This window comes from Nerophis lumbriciformis, linkage group LG08 (assembly GCF_033978685.3).
Source record: "Nerophis lumbriciformis linkage group LG08, RoL_Nlum_v2.1, whole genome shotgun sequence".
NCBI classification, from domain to species: Eukaryota; Metazoa; Chordata; class Actinopteri; order Syngnathiformes; family Syngnathidae; genus Nerophis; species Nerophis lumbriciformis.
The window spans coordinates 18,417,501-18,445,324 of NC_084555.2; the positions used below are offsets into that span (position 1 = coordinate 18,417,501).

The window sequence follows — 27,824 nt, forward strand, 5'->3', positions numbered from 1 at the left end:
TATAGAGCATGTTACAACAGAAGGTAACCAGATATTAACAGTAAATAAACAAGTAGATCAATAATTGTTTTGACAAAATAATACAATCGCAAATGATGCAATATGTTACCGAATATGTCAGCAGCCAAATTAAGAGCCTTTGTAACCCGTTTGGAAATAATTATATTATCATTTATATTCCAAATAATATTTTGTGATATATAGTTATCGCAAGAGGCTGCAAAATATATCGCAATACAGATTTTTGGACCCTAATCTGGATCAAACATTTAAAGTTGATATTGCTTTGATGTTTTAAGAGAGGTCGTGTCGCCTCCAGGTCATCGGCAGCTCTCTGCTCTTCATCCACGACCACACGGGCAACGCGCAGGTGTGGATTATTGACTTTGGAAAGACCACGGCGCTACCCGAAGGCCACACGTTGAAACACAACGTTCCCTGGCGAGAGGGCAACCGCGAGGACGGATACCTGTGGGGGCTGCGAAACCTCATCCACACCCTGGAGGCTGCGAGCGACGAAGGGAGCAGTCAGGAATAAACCTGACTCGACTGTAAACGCGGCAGAGGAAGTGGGTGAAAGGTCACCACAGGGAGACATTTAGTGCGGTGTGGTGTGGGAGTTTTTTTTTTATTAGGGCTGTGAAAGTGGAACTTTTTTATGTGATGTGAAGAAAAGCAGACGTGTGGAAGAAAGTATTGGGACACCTACAGCACAGGAAGTGTAGCCTACTTGCATCGCCTACAGCAGCGGTGTCCAAAGTGCGGATACATTTTGGGCATGTTAACCCGGCCCAGAAAACATGTCGAGAGGTATTTTGACGTTATGGCCTGTACAAAACTATTTGTCGCCATGGTTACACACTGTTACCAAACATAAGTAGGGCTTTTCTCCTCATCGAGCCTTATCCAGTTTTAACAACTTAAAGTTTTGTCTTTAAATACATACAGGCGGTCCTCATTTTACCGTATTTCGCCGTTATTAATCATCACTACTCTGGGCCGCCCCTTCCTATACGCAGATCACGCGCTGTGCAGGATGTAGGGCCCCGCTATCCGTGAGGAGCCCTGTTTTTCGTGAAGAAGCGCATATAAAAAGTCAGTTAATGAATGACCAAGTGTTTCATTTGAATTTTATCGCAAATGCATTCCTAGTTCGTCACTGAAAAGAATATGGCAAATTACACAGGAAACACTTATTGTCACTTGTAGCACTGTATCGTTGGCGATTGGGAACTCGGATCGAATTTCGGTTAGTAACATCCATGCAAATTTATTTATAATTATGTTTAATTTATTTTGCACTTAAAAATATTATTAAACAATTTCTGTCCCGTTTGAGAACAAAACATGCATCGAAATAAATTCAAGCTTGGTTAAAAAAAAGAAAAAAAAAAGGTTTCACATGAATAAAAAAGTGTGACATTTTTTAATGAGCGGGGCCTCAAAGTTAAAGTTTGGCTTAAAGTCCTAATTTAGCCAGGGGCGGCCATGTTAGTACTGTTCAAATAGAAAATGAGAACAAGTTGCAATAAATAAGTGGGCGGAGACGTAGTCGCATGATGCTAAACATCACTTTGGTTCTTTTTAGTTCACTTTTTAAGTTTAACCTCCATTATTAGACATAAAGCAGACTCTTCTGCCAGCAGTGCGTCAAAGTAAAGGAAAGTGAAACAAGACAACCGAACTTAAATCAAAGTTTTTTTTAAATAATCGATTTAAAGTTAAAGTTCCAATGATGTCCTCTGCATTTGACCCATCCCCATGTCACCCCCTGAGAGGTGAGGGGAGCAGTGAGCAGCAGCGTGCGTCACGCTCAGGAATCATTTGGTGATTAAACCCCCAATTCCAACCCTTGATGCTGAGTACCAAGCAGGGAGGCAATGGGTCCCATTTTTTGTAGTCTTTGGTACGACTCGGCCGGGGTTTGAACTCACAACCTACCGACCTCAGGGCGGACACTCTAACCACAAGGCCACTGAGCTGGTATTAATTGTTGCAGCCCTATTCAAGTTTGAATAAAAAGTATAAGAGAAAAAATCTGGTAATGAGCGGGGCCTCATTGCAAATTAAAATTCTGCTTAGGGCCTCACTTTAATATTGTTCTAAGAGAAAAAGAGAACTGGATGCGGAAAATACGTGAGTGCAAGAATACGAAGTCGTGCATTGCTAAACATTTAGTTAACTTTCGGTCTTTAACCTCCGTTATGTCTCCCAAGCACAAGGCAGACTCTTCTGATGGTAGTGCGTCAAAGAAAAGGAACATTTAAAAAAAAAGATAACGTAAAATGCTCAGAAATCAATCAATCATCTGATTTGATTGTTTTTAGCACTTTTCATACACAGGCAAGTTGCTACACAAAGTGCTTTACGCAATAAAAATAACACATGCACGAAGCAAAAAATATATAATATATTTTAAGTATTTGAATAAATAAATACACGATTGAGAATAACAGTAGTAATGATAGCAATAAATAAAGAGAAAAAAACTGAATAAAAATGTAAAACCTAAGAGTTTAAAATAATTAGTAAAACGCCTGAATAAAAAGTGTGTGCCTTTAACTTTTAAGAAAAATGGACTAGAAAGTGAATGAATGACATCTTATACTGTTGGACCGAAAATGACTGGAGGATAAATATTGTTTTCTTAGAACGAAAGAAAGGATATTCCATGAAATGAACTGTGATACATAGGCAGCATGGTGGTCTCATTATTGAGACTTCCTCCTTACAGTGTCCATGCCAACCACAGGGATGAAAGTTGAATGTAACTCTTGTCGTTCATCTTTTTTATTGCTGATTTGACCTTTTACCTTCGTGTGTTCTGTGTACAGTCTGGGTTAATTTAGCCAACATTCAGCTGTAAGTACAGTAGATACTGTCTTGTCCCCTCGGCCTTTTTATGAAATATATCGAATATATAAAAATATCAGCATTCGCTGGAAACAGCTAGGACACCCCTGGTCTCCGGTGGCCGTAATCCTGGAACTAAGTGACATGTTTATATGTGAAGGCCTTCAAGGAGAACAGTAAACAAACTGACATCAGTTCAACCGCTCGGCATTGTGAAACTATGCTTTTACTTTAAAATTCATTGTCAGATTGTACATGAATGCTGATTTTTGATTGCGTCACATGACCTCCACACTAACCCACGCCCACAGTTGTTTTATTCTTTAAGTTAATCACAGCTTTAGTTAGTTTGCTGATTTGAAGTATCTGTGTTGGCCCTGCGATGAGGTGGCGACTTGTCCAGGGTGTACCCCGCCTTCCCCCCTCCAGCACCCCCCGCGACCCCGAGAGGGACAAGCGGTAGAAAATGGATGGATGGAAGTAGTTTAGTATATTGAGCTTTTAAAAGATACTGCATTTGGAGTTGTAATTTATTTAAATGCGCTTGTATTGGAAGATACACACTAGCAAGATCCTCACTCTCTGGTTAATAAACACATTATAATGGGACTGTCTGTGAATATAGCTCGCTGCTACAAGATGGCATCATATAACGCCGCTTCTTAATACAAATCATAAGCACGTGGTCTGTCAGAGAATAAGAAGACATAGCAGGAGGGATCAGTATTGCCAACTTAGCACAAGTAGTCCTCTAGATACTAATTTTCTAAAAAAAAAGCTAGCAACTTTTTCTGGTGTTGTTGGATAATTTTGGAGACAGAAATTATTTTGAAATGTTTCATCCCTCTCAACCAGCAGCAGGTGCCCCTCCTGCATCCCAAAGCGCTCACCATCGTCCATCTTTTTTGTGTCATTAAGAGTTAGGAATGTAAGATTTTTGTGTTTTTTAAGCATATTCCAAAACATATTTTTCATACATTTAGCATTAAATGGCTAAGTGAAGTAAAAATATCCATACTACAGTAGTATTGGCCTATAGATGAGACCAAACCTGCTTAGTATTATGGCCACTGATAGCATTATTATATTGGATTCAAAAAGTGTAGAGATTACTAATTTCATGTTAAGATAGTTTTCATAATGTTAACAATGTATTTAGAATGTAGGTAAATTTTTTACGTCTGTCCAACAACATGCATTAACACTGAGGAGACCAATTTTTGAAGCTTTTTCAGGTGGAATTCTTTCACATTCTTGCTTGATGTACAGCTTAAGTTGTTCAACAGTCCGGAGTCTCCATTGTGGCATTTTTGTCTTCATATTGTACCACACATTTTCAATGGGAGACAGGTCTGGACTACAGGCAGGCCAGTCTGGTACCCACAGTCTTTTACTATGAAGCCACGCTGTTGTAACACGTAGCTTGGCATTGTCTTCCTGAAATAAGCAGGGGCGTCCATGACAACGTTGCTTGGATGGCAACATATGTTGCTCCAAAACCTGTATGTACCTGTTACCATTAATGGTGCCTTCACAGATGTGTAAGTTACCCATGTCTTGGGCACTAATACACCCCCATACCATCACAAATGCTGGCTTTTGAACTTTGCGCCTATAACAGTCTGAATGGTTATTTTCCTCTTTGTTCCCGGAGGACACGACGTCCAAAGTTTCAATTTTTTTTTTAAATGTGGCCGAGTCAGACGACAGAACACTTTTCCACTTTGCATCAGTCCATCTTAGATGAGCTCGGGCCCAGCGACGCCAGCTGTGTTTCTGGGTGTTGTTGTAAATGGCTTTGGCTTTCCATAGTAGAGTTTTAACTTGCAGTTACAGATGTAGCGACGAACTGTAGTTACTGACAGTGGTTTTCCGAAGTGTTCCTGAGCCCATGTGGTGATATCCTTTACACACTGATGTCGCTTTTTGATGCAGTACAGCCTGAGGGATCGAAGGTCACGGGTTTAGCTGCTTACGTGCAGTGATTTCTCCAGATTCTCTGAACCTTTTGATAATATTACGGACGGTAGATGGTGAAATCCCTAAATTCCTTGCAAAGCTCATTGAAAAATGTTCTTAAACTGTTCGACAATTTGCTCACGCATTTGTTGACAAAGTGGTGACCCTCGCCCCATCTTTATTTGTGAATGACTGAGCATTTCATGGAAGCTGCTTTTATACCCAATCATGGCACCCACCTGTCCCCAATTAGCCTGTTCAACTGTGGGATGTTCCAAATAAGTGTTTGATGAGCATTCCTCAACTTTCTCAGTCTTTTTTGCCACTTGTGCCAGCTTTTTTTAAACATGTTGCAGGCATCAAATTCCAAATGAGCTAATATTTGCAAAAAATAACAAAGTTTTCCAGTTCGAACGTTGAGTATCTTGTCTTTGCAGTCTATTCAATTGAATATAGGTTGGAAAAGATTTGCAAATCATTGAATTCTGTTTTTATTTACGATTTACACAACGTTCCAACTTCACTGGTTTTGGGGTTTGTATTATTTTTGAAGTGGTCACTCCTTGTATTGAGTTTTCATTGCTCTTTCCCTTGCTGAATACATAGATAAAACATATTGGAATATTGTGAAATGCAAAAAAAAATTAAGGAAAATGTAAAAAAATGTTTTACCTTTAACAGTAAAACACTATTGCGGCATCCTGATGGGTTCCTGTGCAGTCCTTTTCTGCTTCTAGGGGCAGAAAATAAAGGAATAATTGTACCCCAGAAATACATATAGGGTTGGTATAAGTTTATTTACTTTTGGGCACATTTTGGTTAGATGCAAATTATGAAAGACACGTTACATTGCATAGAGTTTACACTTTAGCGACGTGAAAACAAAACAATGTGAAATAAAATGTATAATCAGTGTTAAGACAAGGAAATAGGTTAATCATTCAATTCACCTTTAGCAACCAAATATCAGCAGGTTTCAACATGTGAAAAGTCAAACATTGTAAAAAAATTTCCAGGTCAAACATACTGCGGTTAATGATACACAATCCACAAGAATAAATCATAAATACAGAATATATATATTATCGTTGTATATGTGATTTAGCACACAAGACTGAGGTCGACAGAGCAGCTTGGCGGTACATTATGTCACAGCCGAATACCTCCCTCTGCCGAGTAAACGTGGGTACTACAACACCGGTGTCGCAGTATGGCAGTGATTCACTACAAGGCGATAATATACATTTTATGGCTAAAAATGACGAGTAAAAAATACAAATGTTAGTCCAGTGTATAGAGCGTATGAAAATAGCAAAACATGTTAACATTGTATATATTTGTCATTTTGAACATTGAAAATCAAGACGAATATCTTAGCTACATGCGACTCTTGAGTTTAAAAGAAAATAGCCACAAAGTACAACAACATCCAGCTCCTTAAAATGTAAATTCTGTATTTTGTAAAGTATACTTACTTATAAGATTGACGCCACCTGAGTTCTGAATTGAGCTATTAGCTTAGCTTCGCTATATCTTTAGCTATTAGCTTAGCTCGAGGACCACAAAGAAGGAGCTCTAAAAGCAGCTTTAAAAGAACTCACTAGCTTTTGTCCACAAATTTGCTCTCCTTCCCTTCTAAAACGTCAGCAATAAACACATCAAATTGTGTTTAATTCAAGAAATAATAATACAATTGAACCACAATAGCAATACTCTACAGTAGGAGGCAGGGGGAACGATTACAACGTCCACACGTTGGATCGACATTAGCGTGACAAGCGCGTTATTTTTTTTTGCTTTATTTTCTCAATTAAAGTTTTTCTGCTGTATTGTTTAAAACTGTTGTATGTTTTTATTGGATACAGCTGGGCTTTGGGGACAAAAACCCAATAGTATTTTTGTATTTGGTGTATGTCATAAAAGGGTTTCATTGTATTGTTTGTTGTAATTTTAACATGATCTTATATTGTATTTATATATTAAATACTTATGTATTTTCTGATTAACCAACATATTTGTCCTGTGTTGTAATCTGATTATAATCATGACCAACAAATTAAAGAAAAAAGTATTGGGAGAAAACAAACCAACATAGTACTTAATATTGGACAAGTACCAAAATCCTGAACCTACAGCCACCAACTGTGGGTCCTGATAGTTAATAGCGTGACGTCTCCATGACAACAATAGCAGTAAATGTGGATGAAATGCTTCGTTAGGCTCTTTGTCTAAAATGTATTTTTCTTCTACAGGAGTTCTTAGTAGAAAAATATACAATATCGTACTGTAGTAGTTGTGGTGTGTGTGTGTGTGTGTGTGTGTGTGCTCAGTGAATAAAAAGTTTGATGCCTTAAAATGTCTACATTTCAGCATCTTGGAGACAACGTTTGGAAGAAGAAGCACAAGAGAAAAACGTCCAAAGAAAGAAAAAGAGTACAGCTCTCGGACTTATCACAGCGCAGGAGAGTGTGTGAGAGTTTCTTCTATACCAGCATTGCAATGCAAAAACAACAACAACAGTCTCGTTAAAATAGCAGCTTTTTGATACAATATAATAGAACTACAGTAAAAAATAAAAATAAATAAATTCCCAGCGAGATCCTGATGGGCCTGCTGTCTGTGTTGTGAACCTCACGCAAGCGTTGCTTGAAGACCGACTTGGTCCATTTTGGGCAGTTGTTTTAAAGCAAATTAACTGAAAAAAAGCTACTATCCTAAGGTTAGCATAATAATATTTTAATGTTAGCATGCTAACAAAGAAGCCATCACCAAGTAAGAAAGTCCATGATTTTTATGTCTAAACAAATGAGTGAAAATGCTAGCAAAAGAAATTAGCATGCTAATGTTAGCATGCAAACAGAAAAAATTAGCATACTTGCTCGATGGCGCCAAATATTAAAATCCATGATTTTTAGGTTTAATTAACATCATTTCAATTGCAAACATATTAGCCAATATTAGCTTGCTAACATAGAAAATGTTATCATACTTGCAAGATGGCGTGAAAATCCATGAATTTTTGGTTTGAACATAAATACTTAGCTAAATTGATAGCATAAAATGTTAGCATGTTAATGTGAACATAGAAGCAGTCAGCATACCCTTGAGAATGCGTCAAGTATAACATCTTTGATCTTTACGTTTCATTGATTAAAATGAGCTCAAATGTTAGCATAAAACATCAACCTGCTAATGTTAGCATACAAACACAGGAAAAGTTAGCATACATGTAAAATGGTGCCAAGCCTCAACATTCATAATTTTTAGGTTCAAACAAATACAATTAGCCAAAATGTTAGCCAAAACATTAGCATGGTATGACCCATTAGGAGCTGTGAGCAGGCTCTTTGATTCGCAGCAGGCCCATAATAAAAATAGTTACATTATGGGAAGTAACAGCAGACTTGCCAACCCTCGCGATTTTTTTCAGGAGAGTCTCGAATTTCAGTAGCTATCCCAAAAATCTCTGGGGTCAGCCATTCTCTTATATTTCTCCCGATTTCCACCCGGACAGCATTATTGTTACACCAATAATGCTTGACACAGAGCACACGCTGTGGCACATGTACCACTAGTGGTACTCGGGCTGCATCTAGTGGTACACCAAAGAATCACTTGATTAAATACTCAAACACAGTGTGACTGTTCAAACTGTGTGTAATGTTACAGTGGCCAAACATTAAATATACTTGCTAAATAAAACCTCTGCCTTATTTTTAATAAATAATTAGGCCTACTATGCTATTATATTTTAATATTGGTCATTATGTTGGTACTTAGTTTTTTCCTGAGGTGGTACTTGGTCAAAATAATGGTTGATTATTTGAGAAGGTTGGTTTTTTTTAATGTCCCATCATCATACTTGCCAACCTTGAGACCTCCGATTTCGGGAGGTGGGGGGTGGGGGCGTGGTCGGGGGTGGGGCGGGGCGTGGTTGGGGGAGTGGTTAAGAGGGGAGGAGTATGTTGACAGCTAGAATTCACCAAGTCAAGTATTTCATACATATATATATATATATATACATACACACATATATATATATATATATATATATACATATATATATATATATATATATATATATATATATATATATATATATATCCTGAAAATATGCAAACAAAACTTTGTTTAGATAATTGATACTTCAAACTTGCATAAATAAATATTAAAGAATATAACATAACTTGGCTTCTGAGAGTTTCAAAATGTAATGAATAAAATGCTAAAGTTGTTGATAAACAAGCAATTACTTTAATAATTAAATATGGTCATTTTAAATGAATTATTATGATAATTTAAAATCAATTAATTCAAATATGTTTATTTTAATGTATAATTCTATGGCTGGATGTGATAAGGAGTCAGGAAAAAATACAAACAAAAATACAATTAATTTTGATGTTTTTAGCAAAATAAAGTAAAAATGTTTTTTTTTTCTTCTTTTTTTAAAATTAATAAATATATTTATTTTGAGGTAAGATAAACATAATAATACAATTTATCTCTAGTCTGGATGATTTAGTTCTTGTCACCCTGTTGTCCTCCTGTCTGAAAAAAGGCTGTCCTCACTCAGGTCCGCAAGGAGCTGGAGGGGGCGTGGCTTCCAGCTCCGGCTGAAAATCGAGAGATTTTCGGGAGAATATTTATCCCGGGAGGTTTTCGGGAGAAGTGCTGAATTTCGGGAGTCTCCCGGAAAATTCGGGAGGGTTGGCAAGTATGCCCATCATGCTGTTAAAAGCTGCTACTTTAACAAGGCTGTGTTTGTCAATGAATGATGTTTACCCACAAAACCTAGTAGAGGTTCAGTCCTAGATCGGGGTGACGCTCAGGTCTTCGGACAGAGAGAACCCAGAGTCTCGGTCTCGCGTGGGCTTCTCGGCTTTTGCGTGTCGTCTCACGTCCTCGTGTCCGTAGCTGGCGTGGCGCTTGAGCAGCAGCTTGGGCATGCAGAAGGAGGAGGACGCGTTCAGGCCCAGGGACAGCCCGAAGCCCGAGGACACGCTGGGGGCAGAGATGGTGTTTTTGAGGACGTCCGGGGCTTTAGTCTGGACCACCAAGGGCAAGCTCTCCGCCTCGTAGCTTTGCTCGTCGTAGGCGTAGTTGACGTTACCGCAGGTGAAACTGTGGAGCTTCGCTAGGTCCGTGGCGCCCGTTGACTGCCCGCCGCTGTTTTCGCTCTTATTGGAGTCCCCATTGGGTGCGATCGGACCCCGGCGGGGAGGCAATGGAGAAGAGCAGAAGCTGGGATGTTTGGAGATTTCATCGCCTGCCTGGTTGGACTCTGTGGCTGCACTGCCGGACTGAACAGCTGGTGCGCTGCAGGAAGTAGAAGGGGGGCTTGGGAGGGGAACGGACTGAGTGGGAGCCAGGGTCTTCTTCACCATGAAGCTATCCAAAACCCACGAGCCGTACGTCGGGTTCCACAAATTCTTAGTTTTGTTCTTCAGCCGTTGGCTCCCCCAGGATTGGCTGTTTTTGGGTAGCTGCAGGGGAGGCTCAGGGTGGAGCCAGTGGCCCCCAGGAGCCGGCGGGATGGGCTCGTTCTCTGTGAGAACGTCCTGGCACAACGTCGCCTCCTGCTGGATGGGCTGGCTTCTCTGGAGGAAGAGGCAAGGCTTGGCGGGCTGCGAGAGAAGAGTTGAGGGCGCCATTTGGCCAAGCTGGGAGGAAGAGGAGGAGACCAAGGAGATGGGGAGGGGAGTGAAGTTGCCGGGCGTGTGATTAGAGGGGAGGATGGCTGCGCCGCCATCGTCGTCTGCGGTGGGCCGATATTCCACTGGGAGGGGTGTACTGATCACATCTGGGTCCTGAAGCGAGACAAGATGCATTGGTGGAAAGATGAAGGAACAAATCAATACTAGATTGGGAAATGCTGAAAAGCCAAAGCCAGACTGAAACACTAACAGTTAGCATTGATTGATTGATTGAGACTTTTATTAGTAGATTGCACAGTACAGTACATATTCCGTACAATTGACCACTAAATGGTAACACCCGAATACGTTTTTCAACTTTTTTAAGTCGGGGTCCACTTAAATTGATTCATGGTAGCCAGATAGAAAAAATATGACTCTTCTGTGCTTGTATGTGAAATGACCTAAAGACGCTAGCATGCTAATGTTAGCATGCACCAATTATCAAACTATATGACTCTGGAGTGTACATCTGCAAAAATTTGCAAAATAAAGCTAGCATGCTAATGTTAGCATGGTAGCATTAGCATGGACAAAGTAACAACATATGTGACTCTGAGGTGTATACCTGCAAAATCTGTGAAAGAAAGTTGACATGCTAACAGTGGCTTGTTACATTTACATTCATGAAATAACAAAATAAGTGACAGAAGTATAGGACCTGCAAAATTTGAGAAAAAAAGTTGGCACGCTAATGTTAGCATACTCACAGTAACATGCTAACATTAGCATGAATGAAGTAACAAAATATGTGACGCTGGGGTGTATATCTGAAAAATTTTAGAAAAAAGTTAGCATGCTCCATTAGCATGGGCAAAGTAACATAATGTGACTTTGAGGTGTATACCTGCAAAATTTGAGAAAAAAAAGTTGATATGCTAACAGTGGCATGTTTACATCAACATTGATGAACTAACAAAAATGTAAGGAAAATGTTGGCATGCTAATGTTAGCATGCTAACAGTAACATGTTAACATTAGCATGAATGAAGTAACAAAATATGTGACTCTAAGGTGTGCACCTGCAAAGTTTGAGAAAAAAAGTTGGCACGCTAACATTACCAATGATGAAGTTACAATATATGTGACTGAAAAGTACACCTGCAAAATTTGAGAAAAAACTTTTTCATGTTAATGTTAGCATGAATGAAGTAACACAATATGTGACTATGAGTATACCTGCAACATTTAGGAAATGTACTTACATTGATGAAGACACAATATGTGGCTGAGGTGAAAACCTAAATTTGTTTTTAAGTTGGCATGCTAACATTAGCATGAATAAAGTAAAAAAAAAAAAAAAAGTGACCGTGTGTACCTGCAAAACCTGAGAATAAATTTGGATATCTAATTTTAGCATGCTAACATATTGTTGAAGTAACAACATATGTATACCTGCAAAATTAGCTCCCAATTAGCAATTAGTAAGAAGCATTTTGACTTTGGAACTGTTTGCATCAGTTGAGAAATGTAGGAAATGTGGAATTTAGAAAAAAATTTCCATGGGGAAAAAAAATGATTGGGGATTTAGGAAAATGCGGCAATTTTTGGAACTTTAAAAATTGTTAATTTGAAAGTCCAGGGTTAGTGGAATGGTTTGAATCGGTAACAAAATGTGGTAATTATGGATGTTTGAAAAATTGTCCAGGAATTCCAGGAAATGTTGGAATTTTGGGAAATAAATAAAAGGGCGACATGCGTGTAAAGTGGAATGGTTTTAATCGCATGAGAAATGCGCGAGAAGAAGGCGGACGAAAAAACAGGGCTGAATAATATTCAGAATACTATGTGTAGATGCTTTTTAGCATTCATTGGTTAATCATATCTTTTACAATAGCAATGAATGAACCAGACTTTTCAACAGGTACCATGTGCCTCAAATAATTTGTAACATTTTTGTAATTACTTTATAAGATAATACACTTTAATAAAACGATGCAGTATTGGAGAAAACAATCTCCCTCATAAGGTAAACATTGACATAATAGCTATCTTATCTTATCGGCGGTCACTCGAACTAGTATGACCATCCTGGTAGGGGTGTATCCCTTTATGGAGGATGCCTGTGCGTGACTTCGTTTTACGTGGGGAGACTGGTGCACAGACAGTCACCACACGATCCTTGACAGATTCGGGTCAGAGTTCAGTGGCATGGAGTCCAAGACGACTGGGGACCCTTTTCTGCTGCAGCCTTCTTCCGCCATAATAGCTATACATAACATTCATATGTAATGTTCGTTTTTAAAGAAGACAATAATTAACTGCAAACAAAAATGCATCTCTACATTTCATCTATGTCCATCCATCCATCTTCTACCGCATGTCATGTTTCTGTATTCAGCATGCCAGATCTGCTCCGAACATGTCTTGTGCTGCAGAGCCCATATTTGGTGTTCCTGGGGCAACTGACTACACTCTGCAATCAGGCTGAGTACTACTGGGAAGTCGGAATTTCCGAGTTCCCTGTGGGAATTTCAACTAGAACGCTCCTGGACGTCTGATTTTCGACTAAGGAAGTCGGAGCATTCTCACCACTCCCGAGTTGGTTTCAAAGATGTCTGCTCTGGATGTAAATAATGATGTTTTCTTCTGATTAGTTGTTGTCACAGTAAATCAGCCATATACAATGTATTGTATCTAAATCCCCTGAAGAGCAGGGAAACCTGCGAAACAGGCTTGTAGGGATGAAATAGCCTCTGTGTTTTTTCCTGACCTAAAATACAATGTATTGTAGGTTTAAACATGGTAGCGTCACTGTAGTGTACTCTCCATGTATTTAATGTGGTATACACGCTGTACGTCGCCAGCAATAGCATCTGTGTTATCTCTTCATCCAGCGTGTTTGAAGGTTGCAGAAAAAGTAGTTATTATATTCAGACAAGGCACGCGCAAAAATAGCTTCCGTGGATGTGGCCCTCTTAATTTCCGGCATCGTAACTGGAGTGCTCACAACTCGGGTGTGACGTCATTCCCAGCTCCACTTCCCAGGTAAATAGAAGGCAGCATGAGCCATGTTGTCGACGCTGGTCAGCGGATAGTTCCTCTGCCATGCCTGGTCCAGTGTCTGAGTTCGATGCCTGCTTTGCTTCTCTAGTCTGTGTTGGTTTACAGACCTTTGCCTGTCTTGTCAAGCAAGTTTTTACTTTTGACCTTTTCCCAGGTTTGTTTAGTGGCTTTGCCACTTTTTTCTTACCTTGTTTTTCCCAATCTTCTTTCATCACGGCTTTTTGTTAATCTTTTGGACTTACAGAGTTTTTTTAAGAGTTTTTTTCCACACCTTTGTGCTCCCTTTGTTATTAAATCTTTTTGTATTGACTTTTGCCTGAGTCTCCTGGGTTCGATCCCCAGGCTCGGGGTCTTTCTGTGTGGAGTTTGCATGTTCTCCCCGTGACTGCGTGGGTTCCCTCCGGGTACTCCGGCTTCCTCCCACCTCCAAAGACATGCACCTGGGGATAAGTTGATTGGCAACACTAAATGGGCCCTAGTGTGTGAATGTGAGTGTGAATGTTGTCTGTCTATCTGTGTTGGCCCTGTGATGAGGTGGCGACTTGTCCAGGGTGTACGCCGCCTTCCGCCCGATTGTAGGTGAGATAGGCTCCAGCGCCCCCCGCGACCCCGAAGGGACTAAGCGGTAGAAATGGATGGATGGATGGCTTGTATAGAGTCCGGAAAATACGGTATAAACATGAATAGATAGCCCAGCCCCCGGCCAAATTTTTTTAATCCAATGTGGCCGCCAAGTCAAAAAGTTTGGGGCCCCTGCTTTAGAGTATATTAGGTACTTTTTCGTCTTTTTAGGTATATTTTTGCTCATTTTTCCCGACATTCAATTTTAACATTTTTATTTCAAATTCAGATATTAAACGTTTATAGTTCTACACTCCTTGAGGGTTAAACGGGATCACATGTGCCTAATGGAGTGTCTTGTATATACCATACCTGAGTGCAATAGTTGATTCTCTCGAGTATAGTGGAGAAGTTGGGCCGGTGTTCCGGACAATGTTGCCAACACTGGGTCATGATCCGATAGCTAAATGTACATTCAGAAATAGACGGCCTGTTATTTTGACGACTCAGCGCTTTATTAAAGCCTCATCAGTACTCACACAGGGCCCGGGCAGCCCTCTGGAGGGTTCATCCTGCCTCCACTGGTGACAAACTCCAGCACCTCCTGGTTGGTCTTACAGGGGTACGGCATGTAACCCAGAGAGAGGATCTCCCATAGCAGTACCCCAAATGACCTAAGGAGGGCGACAAAGACCACCATGAGTCGATTTGTGTCACAATTCGGCCCTCTTGTCCTGGAACAAACCCCACACAAATCCTATCGTTTAGAAAGTTTTTCAGAATAAGAAATTACAAAAGATGGTCAAGTGTGTCTAACTGTGTGCAGAACATTAAAAATGTAATATTGTAATATTGTTTTTGCTTTAGTTGCTTTTGTATCATCACGCCCAAAAGGAAAAATCACTCCATAATTAAAAAAAGTTTGATTTCTCCCAATTATTTTGCGCTTCAACATAATACTTCAAAGTTATGTTTTTTGCATTTACACTGTTGTCTTTTTTCCAATCTGATTCCTAAAATACATACAGCGTCTGTTAAGAAGTAAAACCAAAAATGGTCCAGGCCCAATTTTACTGTAATTATCATGATGTATGCCAGGGGAGTCCATATTGTACAAATAAAGTGTATTCTTTAATAAAGGGGTTCTTCTCCTTTTTGACTTTGGGGCCCAACTGTTCTACCCACTCAAATATTAACACTGAATTAATCATCTACACTCTTGATTTTAATCATGTTCAATATATTATATCTAACCAAACTTGTCAAATAGGGCTGTAACGATTGATCGATACATTGATAGATTGATTTATATTCCAAAATTTTAAGTATATCGAACTGTGCTCGGCAAATTTTGCCTTCCGGAAGATAGGTATCGATCTAAGATAATTTTAAAAGGGAATCTACCCATGTTATCCATACTTTAAAAAGGTTAACATTGAATTAAAGACTTTATATATAGTTTAACACATTTAAAAAAGTAAGGACGTTAAACGTCTATTTTCCTATCTGTGGCATCATCAAAACAAAAATGGTAGCTGTCTACGGCGGTCGAGAAAGGTTACAAGACACAAGACGCTATCATTAATTACAACACAACAGCTTTGAGTTACAGCACGATTGCAAAAGCCGCAACAAATAGAAACGACACAACACACTAATTTAAAGCCACAACAAAAGACGTGGCCGCTACACAGCAAGTGACAGCGGAGCAAGTTAGGTGACGCACTGACTTCCAGAACACAACAACATGAACTGGCATCCAATAATAAGCCATTTGATGAAAAATAAATAAATAGAAGAAATTAATAAAGGAGGCTATGGAAATGAGGAAGCAATGGACCAACACCATCAACAGGGATGAGGGGGCATACATGCTTCCGCACACCTGCAACACTGTCCGTAATCTGCGACGCCAGGGCGGAGAACAGATACTGTATAGCCAGGTAGGGAAACTTTACTTAGCAGGTAAATCTACTGTTAAAATGTTGGGTACTGTACTTTTATTGAAAATTACTTGAATGTTGAAAATGTGAGCAGAAGAGGTTTCCTCTTGTTAATTCAACCTAAAGTGTTGGTTGTACTTTATTCAATAAAATGTAAATGCATTGGCCATTACCGTATTTTTCGGAGTATAAGTCGCTCCGGAGTATAAGTCGCACCGGCCGAAAATGCATAATAAAAAAGGAATACACCGCTTCCCACCTACAGCTTTCTTCTTTGCTGTCTCCATTGTTCATTGAACAAATTGCAAAAGATTCACCAACACAGATGTCCAGAATACTGTGGAATTTTGCGATGAAAACAGACGACTTAATAGCTGGCCACCATGCTGTCCCAAAATGTCCTCCACAATCCGTGACGTCACGCGCTGACGTCATCATACCGAGACGTTTTCAGCAAGATATTTCGCGCAAAATTTTAAATTGCACTTTCGTAAGCTATGTTGCAATGTTAAGATTTCATCATTGATATATAAACTATCAGACTGCGTGGTCGGTAGTAGTGGGTTTCAGTAGGCCTTTAATTTGTGTTGTTGTGAATTATTCGCCAGAACAGATCGTCTGACTCATCAGGTTGAGTTTGAAATAGTGCAGTCAAACGATATATACTGTATATATTTTTAATCTAATTACCGTATTTTTCGGAGTATAAGTCGCTCCGGAGTATAAGTCGCACCGGCCGAAAATGCATAATAAAGAAGGAAAAAACATATATAAGTCGCACTAGAGTATAAGTCGCATTTTTGGGAGAAATGTATTTGATAAAACCCAACACCAAAAATAGACATTTGAAAGACAATTTAAAATAAATAAAGAATAGTGAACAACAGGCTGAATAAGTGTACGTTATATGAGGCATAAATAACCAACTGAGAACGTGCCTGGTATGTTAACGTAACATATTATGGTAAGAGTCATTCAAATAACTATAACATATAGAACATGCTATACGTTTACCAAACAATCTGTCACTCCTAATCACTAAATCCCATGAAATCTTATACGTCTCGTCTCTTACGTGAATGAGCTAAATAATATTTGATATTTTACGGTAATGTGTTAATAATTTCACACATAAGTCGCACCTGAGTATAAGTCGCACCTGCCATACTATGAAAAAAAATGCGACTTTTAGTCCGAAAAATACGGTAATTGTTGTTTACTTGCCTGTTTGTATCCATTACCTTACAAGAAATAACAGGGATATAGAAAACTTCACCTGCAGTGTCCAGTATTCTGTATTTATTTCACAGTCACACTGCTTGATTTGTTTTGCGAAAAAGTCACTGAATCAATTTCAAAACAATGAACCGTTTGGGATCGTGTCATTCTAAAAAATATATATATACATCGTCCCTGAATCGTATCGGCAACCACGCAAATCAAATTGTTGTTAAAACGAATCGTTACACCCCTAGAGTCAAATGATACGAAACCATGTGTTGATCACAAAGATTCTTATTTATTTACTACATACACCTTTGGCATAGGTCAGGCTGATGAAAAAAAGGTACTAACCAAATATACTGTATAACAGTGGTCCCCAACCTTTTTGTAGCCGCGGACCGGTCAACACTTGAAAATGTGTCCCACAAACCGGGGGTGGGAGGTGTTTTTCAAAAAAATTATTATTATTATTATTTTTTTCATAAAGAAATACAATCATGTGTGCTTACGGACTGTATCCCTACAGACTGTATTGATCTATATTGATATATAATGTATATATTGTGTTTTTTATGTTGGTTTAATTAAAAAAAAATATATAATAATAATAATTTTAATTTCTTGTGCGGCCCGGTGGTTGGGGACCACTGCTGTATAAGAAGGAACTCATAAATAACCTACACAAAATACATTTACTTACAATTGATTTGTTCTAAATTAAATTAACTAAATTAATAATAAAAATACAGCATCACTACTTTGGTCATATTTTTTGCCTTTAAGAAACTTCTTTATGACTTTAGCCCCAGACATTTTGTTTGTTTGAGATTGTCATTACTGCCACAAGTGGTGGAAAAGTGTATTACAACTGCAGCCCAAACAGACCACAGCTGAGAAACAGATATTTTGTGCGGCCCAACAATGGTTAAGAAACACTGCAACAATATATAGGGATATAGTGTTAGATATTACACTAATTCGCTTTGTCACCAGTAACACGTTTTTCTCAGATATTTAAGCATGTATTGACCTAGGTTGAATTGATGTTAGGATTTTAAATGTACAAATGTGGGTGTAAAAAAATCTAAGTGCACCACTTCCCACCCGCATCCTTCAAAAACAAAAGTTTGGACACCGCTGCCATCTGGTAAAATATTGTTTTTGACCTGTGGACTTTATTAATTACTCTGTGATTTGGCCCCGTAAAACACTTTTTTTTTTTTTTTAAGCATTAAAATCATCTTTAAATGTCATGTAAAGTATCCATTAAAACTGTGCTTAATGTTAGTGCTGGTTATTGTATATGATATGGGGTTTGTGTCCACCATGTATCGGTCTTGCAGGTGAAGATTCCCTCCATGAAGGCCTCAGGTGGCATCCACTTGACAGGCAGCATGGCACGACCACCTTTCCTGTAGTAGCTGGCTCTGAACACCAACAAACAACAATGGAAATACACTTGACTTTAACAAAATACATGAATGTATCAAGTACAAAACAATTGCAATAGTACCGTGAATACTCTTAATTATAGTATAGCATCTATTTACCTGATTAGAGAGAGGCTGTTAAAACCCACTAAAACATCTTAATATTTGAATTTTTAATAATGATTTGGTGTGCTTGAGAAAGTGGAAAGGAAAACGTAGATCTCTTTGGCCAGTGCAAGTATATTTCAATACTTCAAATGCAGCTACTGCCATCTTGTGGACTTAATAACACATGTCATGATCCCACATGACAGTTTGGACTTTGTTAGTTATTTTCTTTTCATGTCCTGGTGCTCTTATTTTGGTGCTACTTACTGTTGGACTCCTTGTTTTGCACTGCCATCACACCTGTATTCTATTTCCAGTCAAGTCTATTTAGGTTCACCTGTTGCTTCTTTCCATTGCTGGCTGAAATATTAGCTTTTGCTTTGCTGCACAAGCCTGTTTGTGCAGGTTTTTTTTTACTCTATGTAAAGAATTTAATTATTTGACCTTTTGTCTCTTCATACAGGGGTCACGCCAACAAGCGCCATGTGCCACTTTGGCACTACACACCTAGCGACTATAGAAGACTCAGTGGGTAATTAAATTGAGGTTCATTGGACCTTTACAATATACAAGGAGATTTACTGGACCTAACTACTTGTGCCATACTCATTTTCCCGATAAAATGTTTTCACTTTCGATATGATACCAACATAGGAGACTTGAGTATTGTCCGATACCGATATTGGCATGGATTAATTAATTAAGTTTAACTCATATATATATATATATTAGGGATGTCCGATAATGTATTTTTGCCGATATCCGATATTCCGATATTGTCCAATTCTTTAATTACCGATACCGATATCAACCGATGTGAAGTGAAGTGAATTATATTTATATAGCGCTTTTCTCTAGTGACTCAAAGCGCTTTACATAGTGAAACCCAATATCTAAGTTACATTTTTTAAACCAGTGTGGGTGGCACTGGGAGCAGGTGGGTAAAGTGTCTTGCCCAAGGACACAACAGCAGTGACTAGGATGGCGGAAGCGGGGATCGAACCTGCAACCCTCAAGTTGCTGGCACGGCCACTCTACCAACCGAGCTATACCGCCCCGAGTATGTAACCGATACCGATATCAACCGATATGTGCAGTCGTGGAATTAACACATTATTATGCCTAATTTGGACAACCAGGTATGGTGAAGATAAGGTACTTTTACAAATTTTTTATAAAATAAGATAAATAAATTAAAAACATTTTCTTGAATAAAAAAGAAAGTACAACAATATAAAAACAGTTACATAGAAACTAGTAATTAATGAAAATTAGTAAAATTAACTGTTAAAGGTTAGTACTATTAGTGGACCAGCAACACGCACAATCATGTGTGCTTACGGACTGTATCCCTTGCAGACTGTATTGATATATATTGATATATAATGTAGGAACCAGAATATTAATAACAGAAAGAAACAACCCTTTTGTGTGAATGAGTGTAAATGGGGGAGGGAGTTTTTTTGGGTTGGTGCACTAATTGTAAGTGTATCTTGTTTTTTATGTTGATTTAATAAAAAATAAAAAAAATAAAAACCGATACCAAAAATAAAAAAAAACGATACCGATAATTTCCGATATTACATTTTAATGCATTTATCGGCCGACAATATCAGGCCGATATTATCGGACATCTCTAATATATATATATATATATATATAAATACACTCAAATATAAATATAATTCACTTCACTCATGATGCAGTAAGTTAACATGTTTGTTACTAAATACTTTTTATTATGCTTCTGTCTTGAAGACTTTGATAATTATTTGACACTTGTTAAGTTAAGCTCATGATGCAGTAAGTGGAATGATGCGGACACATTTGTTACTGGATACATTCTGATACACCATGGAGACTTTGATAAATATTGGATACTTGTTTATATGGTGTATGGTATGGTTGCTGAGCCGGAAAGCAAAGCTCTCAATTTACCGGTCGATCTACGTTCTGTCCTCACCTATGGTCATGAGCTTTGCGTTGTGACTGAAAGGACAAGATCACGGGTACAACTGGCTGAAATTAGTTTTCTCCGTCAGGTAGTGGGGCTCTCCCTTAAAAAAAGGGTGAGAAGCTCTGTCATTCTGGTAAAGCCACAGCTCCTCCACATTAAGAGGAGCCAGATGAGGTGGTTTGGACATCTGGTCAGAATGCCCCCTGGACGCCTCCCTGGGGAGCTGTTTAGGGTGCGTCCGACCGGTAGGAGACCATGGGGAAGACCCAGGACAAATTGGGGATCCTCCCGGGAAAATCTGTGAGCGAAGTCTGGGCTTCTCTACTTCGGGTGCTGCCCCCGCGACCCGACCTCGGTTATGTGGAAGAAAATGGACGGATGGATGTTTATTTGGACATATTTGATGTTTTAGACTGCGATATTGTTCCATTTAGAACACACCTTACGTAAGTCTAGCTTGTGTGCTTAGCTGTTGTGTAGCATGGCTTACCATGTTTAGTGTTGTAAATTATATCACGATAACACAAAAAGACCAAGCTTTTGTGCTTATTTGAGGCCATTAAGATGGTAGCTGGCTGCTTCTATCAGAGTGCTTATATCAGACATTTTAGATTCAAGCCAATTTAATTAGTTTTTTTGCTTATATTGTACCGATATATTCAATACTTGTAACCGACCAAATTGGGTTAAGTCATGGCTGGATCACATACAAGACTGCAGTACGATCTTAAATGGTATTCATTGGAGATGTCCGATAATGGCTTTTTTGTCGATATCCGATATTCCGATATCGTCCAACTCTTAATTATCGATTCCGATATCAACCGATACCGATATATACAGTCGTGGAATTAACACATTATTATGCCTAATTTTGTTGTGATGCCCCGCTGGATGCATTAAACAATGTAACAAGGTTTTCCAAAATAAATCAACTCAAGTTATGTAAAAAAAATGCCAACATGGCACTGCCATATTTATTATTGAAGTCACAAAGTGCATTATTTTTTTTAACATGCCTCAAAACAGCAGCTTGGAATTTGGGACATGCTCTCCCTGAAAGAGAATAAGGAGGTTGAGGGGGGCGGGGTTGGGGGGAAGGTTGAGGTGGGGCGGTAGGGGGTAGCGGGGGGTGTATATTGTAGCGTCCCAGAAGAGTTAGTGCTGCAAGGGGTTCTGGGTATTTGTTCTGTTGTGTTTATGTTGTGTTACGGTGCGGATGTTCTCCCGAAAGGTGTTTGTCATTCTTGTTTGGTGTGGGTTCACAGTGTGGCGCATATTTGTAACAGTGTTAAAGTTGTTTATACGGCCACCCTCAGTGTGACCTGTATGGCTGTTGACCAATTTTGCTTTGCATTCACTTTAAGGTTTATTGGCGCTCTGCACTTCTCCCTACGTCCGTGTACCACTCCGCACAGCGGCGTTTTAAAGAGTCATAAATATTACTTTTTGAAACTGATCACATTTTAAGGCATTTATTGGCCGATAATGTCCGATATTATCGGACATCTCTAGTATTAATGCATATTCATAAACGTGGTTAAGTATGTTTTTGCAGTGACAGTGCTGATGTAGCATTAGCTCATTAGCATACTAACCTGTAAATATCTCGGGCCATGCCAAAGTCTCCAATCTTGGCCACCCTTTCCGGTCCGGGACAGGTGAGCAGGCAATTCCTTGCAGCAATATCTCTAAGGAGACATACAGTAATATGTTAAAACAAGGCGTTTATGAACCTCAAGGTTTGTATCAACGACACCTGTGTATAAAGTGGTTTTCCTCCAGATAACGGCACCCACGTGCAATGTCTCTCGCCATTTGCAGCAGCTCGTGCATGCTGAGGGGAGGAACTTGGCCCTGGAAACAACATAGCTCATTTCAAACAACACACAAGAAAAAAACAAATACTGCGTGTGAGACTTACGCGTTGAGGTCTGTTCTTCCTCAGGAAGGTCTTCATGTCTCCTCCCGTCATGAGTTCCAGGAGGATGAAACGAGGCAGGATGTTGAGACTGACGCCGATACAGCGTACAATGTTCTCGTGGTTGAACTTGCTACAGGGAGACACATCAACACTCAATTATAACCTGCACATGGTCAGAAGTCACCAACAATACACCATTTAACCATGTGAACATTTAACATGAGGTGTCCAGGCTGGTCCACCTGACAAAAAAATGTCATCTTTAAAGATTAAGGATCTAGAAAATACATGGTAAGAAGACACCCCTAATACACCATTTCACCTAGTTCCCTGGACCTCTTTCAGAGATGTGTGAACATGGAAAAAGATGAAGAAATGTTGTTTTTTGTTTTAATATATTTTCTGTAGAACAAACCTTCCTAACTGTTAGAAATCCCACAGTTTAAGTTAATACATGATTCACTGATGAGTATTTGGCAAGCACCATTTTGTCCTACTAATTTCAGCGATCCTTGAACTCATCGTAGTTTGTTTACATGTACAATTTTCTCCGATGCTGCCACAGAAAGGCGTGTTTTATGCCACTCCTTCTTTGTCACATTTTGTCCACCAAATGTTTTATGCTGTGCGTGAATGCCCAAAGGTGAGCTTTGTTGATGTTATTGACTAGTGTGGAGTGCTAATCAGGCATATTTGGTCAATCCATTGCAAGCTAATTGATGCTAACATGCTGTTTAGGCTAGCTGTATGTGCATATTGCATCATTATACCTTGTTTGTAGGTATATTTGAGCTCATTTAATTTCCTTTACTTATGACCTCTGTGTATTTAATTTATGTTTGCATGTCTCATGACACATTATATGTATGTAATATTGGCTGCATTTCTGATAATTGTTTGTGTGTCTTGTTGTTCCAGATCACAGCAAACATTAGCCAGCTTGCAAAGATTGTAATAAATTCATTAGAAGAAGACAGCCCGCCGTTTCCTTCAACTTGGACACAAACATCTATACTTTTGGCCATCTAAGTCAGTAATTACCAGAAGTTATCTCATCCTGTGAGAAGCCTCCATTTCACTAATGATTTCCAATGTTGCAAAAACGTGTGGAATAAAAATTAAAATACCCCCCGTGACTGCGTGGGTTCCCTCCGGGTACTCCGGCTTCCTCCCACCTCCAAAAACATGCACCTGGGGATAGGTTGATTGGCAACACTAAATGGTCCCTAGTGTGTGAATGTGAGTGTGAATGTTGTCTGTCTATCTGTGTTGGCCCTGTGATGAGGTGGCGACTTGTCCAGGGTGTACCCCGCCTTCCGCCGGAATGCAGCTGAGATATAACATTTCTGTCAACGAAGATATGCGTCAGCCTTTGATAGTAGGCTAATATGGCTAATATAGACACTTACATCATGTGTTGCCTTCATTATTACACTTTTATAAGGCTTTTAATTTTTTGTGGCTCCAGACAGATTTTATTTTTTATTTTTTGGTCCAATATGGCTCTTTCAACATTTTGGGTTGCCGACCTCTGACCTAGTGCAAATTTAACATAATAAGTGTCCAGGCTGGTCCGGCTAAAAAAAAAAAAAGGTAACACGGTGTCAAACTCGTCAGAACTGAAGACACCAACAGTACACCATTTAGCCTACAGCAAATTTAACATATGAGATGTCAAGACTGGTCCACTTTAAAAAAGAGGTAATCCATCGTCTGCCTGACTGATGTTTCACCATAGTGCCTTTGAAGTTGCTGTTTTCAGATCCATTTTTTTTTTTAAATACCTCTGCTTTAAAGTCATATTGAAAAAAAAAAGTAGCAAGAAATATAGCTCGTCTTGGAGGAAAAACAAGAAGCTAATGAATAAAACAATATAAAAAAAAAAGGGCCAATGAGATTTGGAAAGAAAAGAAAGCAGCGTTTAAAGTTGAATTTCTGACCCTGCACAGGATCATTTATAAGCCAGTCAGGTTTTCTGTTGGATTTAACTCCTATCTGCAGAACTGATTGTTCCTCTGTGCTGAGAAAAGGAGCGTTTTTGGATTCATCAGAAGGTGAGAAGGTTTCTTGCACAGAAGGTGGTCCTGGTGCTAACGTTGTTTTGGTAGTGAAGTACACCCATGTATGACAGTGTACTGAACAGGCATCATGCACATGTCCTCAATTCCACACATACAGTATATACTGTATAACCATCACCACTTCATGCCATCCATCTTGTGCTGATTAAACTGTTTTGTAGGTGATAACTGCATTACTAACATTAAGACAGCTTTTCAAGTCGTACACTTCCACACTTATACTTCAATGTGTATACCAGTGACGTGCGGTGAGGTTCATGGCTGGTGAGGCACTGACTTCATCACAGTCAGATTTACAAACATATGAACCCTAAAGAGTATCTTATTCACCATTTGATTGGCAGCAGTTAACGGGTTATGTTTAAAAGCTCATACCAGCATTCTTCCCTGCTTGGCACTCAGCATCAAGGGTTGGAATTGGGGGTTAAATCACCAAAAATGATTCCCGGGCGAGGCGCCGCTGCTGCCCACTGCTCCATTCACCTCCCAGGGGGTGATCAAGGGATGGGTCACATGCAGAGGACAAATTTCACCACACCTAGTGTGTGTGTGACAATCATTGGTACTTTAACTAAACTTTAACTTTACACATACAAACTGTAGCACACAAAAAAGCACATTTAATTAAAAAAACGTTATTATGGTCTTACCTTTACTTATAAGTGCGGGAACAGTGGTGTTCGTGTTGGAGGAGTTGTGAATGAATGAAATATGAAATCCGTGCTACAGTCTGCAGGTGTACCTAATGTTTCCCTGCAGTCGTTCACGGCTCCTCCGGCGCGAGCATTGTTGTTTTTGCACTTTTTGGCTTCTTGTTAAGTGACTTTTTTTGGGTGGATTCGGTCTTGCACGTGGAGGGTTTGGGTGTGGGCTTTGGTTGGTGTGGCGCTCCCGTCGGGGGGTGCATTCTGCGGCGGGGGTTCATTAACCGGCACCAGGAAGCGGGATTACTGCGAGCCTCACACAGTGCGTCTTCGCAGCAGTTTTATGATTGCTCAGCACAAGAAATACTTTACACACATACAGTTGTTGAAAAAATACACTGTACATTATATACCTCAGCTAACTAAACTATGGAAATGCATAATATAATTCATATAGCAATACGGTCTCACTGCACAGCAGGCCAGCAGTTAGCCGAGTCCGCAATCCATGTTGAGGCACAACTCAGTGACGTGCCTCAACTGGCTGCTGATCACCGCACCGTCTCTTCTCAGTATTTGAACGGCAAATGTGAAAATTCAGCGATTTTGAATAAAAATAATCTAAAACTGGTGAAGTTAAATGGAAAATAACTTTATAGTATAATCACTGAATACATATAACAAATTAATTAATTTTTTTTTCTTTCCATGATGGCAGGTGAGGCCCCGCCTCCAGTGACCACACGTCACTGGTGTATACTATGTATTATGGGTGGGCGGGCCGATGCAAAAGTCGAAAGTATTGATACCAATGGTAGTCATACTTGCCAACCCTCCCGATTTTCCCGGGAAACTCCCGAATTTCAGTGCCCCTCCCGAAAATGTGAGGGGCAAAATGTGCAAACCATAACACCACTTTAGAGGCAGACGTCATTATCCAGAAGATATACAATAGAGCGGAATATAATATGTCGAAATCGGATTAGCAAAGGGTTCTGAGCTCCTACTTATGCACAGTGTGTGTACGTGAATTGGCCCTCAAAGTTTCATGTTGATGTCGAGCTAGCAGGAATTGGAAAGTGATGGGTGTGCGTGGAGATAGAAAACATAGCAGTGCATTAATTGTTGAGGCAAAGAAAGGACGTAGGCTGTGATGGAAACCAGCAGCATGTGATTAGATAAAACCATCCAATACATGACAGATGCTTGGAGAAGGGAACATTAGTGAGCTCGCTAAATCAACTGAAATATTGTAGATTTGATGTATATTTTACTGAGCTGTAACGGCTTGACATAGATGATAACGAGAGTTAGTTTAATCTTGATTAATGGCTGCTCATGATGTTATATGAATTATGCAGACATTTACCAGATGCCAAGGAATGCTACTCTCCCATTACGTCAATTCAAGGAGCGTTCTTTGTGTCGTGGGGATTGTGAGATGGATGCTGGAAGTGTACCTCATGATCAGTGCCTCCATGAGGAAGTCCATCTCATCCTGTTCCGAGCAGATTTCTGGAAGGGTCTGCGGAGTTGGAAGAAGCGTCATTAGCGACAGCATTGATATGTATTCTGCACGCAGCAGGAACAGCATTGCTGGAGTGGTTTGTGTGACAAACACCACCGTCGTCTGACATGTGGGTGCAACTAACTGACCTTTATGGCCACCTGCATGGGGCTGTTATCAGCGCTCATGCCGAGGACCTGACCCTCATACACTTCACCAAAGGCGCCGTGGCCGAGAGCTCTGCAAAGGAAAACGGAGAAGTAAAAAAAAAGTAGAAAGTGAGGATGAACAAAAACACTTTAGAAAATAGAGATGCCTGCCGATATTATCGGCCGATAAATGCGTTAAAAAGTAATATCGGAAATTATCGGTATCGTTTTTTTTAATTATCGGTATCGTTTTTTTTTTTTGTTTTTTTTTAATTTTTTTTTAAAATTAAATCAACATAAAAAACACAAGATACACTTACAATTAGTGCACCAACCCAAAAAAACTTCCTCCCCCATTTACACTCATTCACACAAAAGGGTTGTTTCTTTCTGTTATTAATATTCTGGTTCCTACATTATATATCAATGTATATCAATACAGTCTGCAGGGATACAGTCCGTAAGCACACATGATTGTGCGTGCTGCTGGTCCACTAATAGTACTAACCTTTAACAGTTAATTTTACTCATTTTCATTTATTTATCTTGTTTTATTTTATTTTATTTTTTTTAAAGTACCTTATCTTCACCATACCTGGTTGTCCAAATTAGGCATAATAATGTGTTAATTCCACGACTGTATATATCAGTTGATATCGGTATCGGTATTGGTAATTAAAGAGTTGGACAATATCGGAATATCGGATATCGGCAAAAAGCCATTATCGGACATCCCTATTAGAAATGAAAAGTATGAAAAATCCTTTTTACCTCCATTCAAT

General features: G+C 39.3%; 2 protein-coding genes across 3 annotated transcripts in view; one reads left to right on the forward strand and one right to left on the reverse strand.

Annotated features, from left to right (window-relative positions):
* Window positions 1-6,815, forward strand: part of itpka (inositol-trisphosphate 3-kinase A) — a 33,597-nt gene extending 26,782 nt beyond the window's left edge. For both annotated transcript variants that reach the window (XM_061968380.1, XM_061968381.1), the window contains one exon: window positions 320-6,815. In XM_061968380.1, the coding sequence (XP_061824364.1) occupies window positions 320-538 (219 nt within the window). In that variant the 3' untranslated portion in view covers window positions 539-6,815. The remainder of the gene's footprint in view (window positions 1-319) is intronic.
* A 2,220-nt stretch (window positions 6,816-9,035) lies between these two features.
* ltk (leukocyte receptor tyrosine kinase) overlaps window positions 9,036-27,824 on the reverse strand; it is a 132,096-nt gene continuing 113,307 nt past the window's right edge. The window contains exons 21-29 of the mRNA XM_061968382.2: window positions 27,043-27,133; window positions 26,847-26,911; window positions 22,662-22,791; window positions 22,497-22,594; window positions 22,336-22,428; window positions 18,568-18,669; window positions 14,615-14,749; window positions 14,448-14,538; window positions 9,036-10,622 (exon numbers count right to left, since the gene is read on the reverse strand). Of these exons, the coding sequence (XP_061824366.1) occupies window positions 9,624-10,622; window positions 14,448-14,538; window positions 14,615-14,749; window positions 18,568-18,669; window positions 22,336-22,428; window positions 22,497-22,594; window positions 22,662-22,791; window positions 26,847-26,911; window positions 27,043-27,133 (1,804 nt within the window). The 3' untranslated portion in view covers window positions 9,036-9,623. The remainder of the gene's footprint in view (window positions 10,623-14,447; window positions 14,539-14,614; window positions 14,750-18,567; window positions 18,670-22,335; window positions 22,429-22,496; window positions 22,595-22,661; window positions 22,792-26,846; window positions 26,912-27,042; window positions 27,134-27,824) is intronic.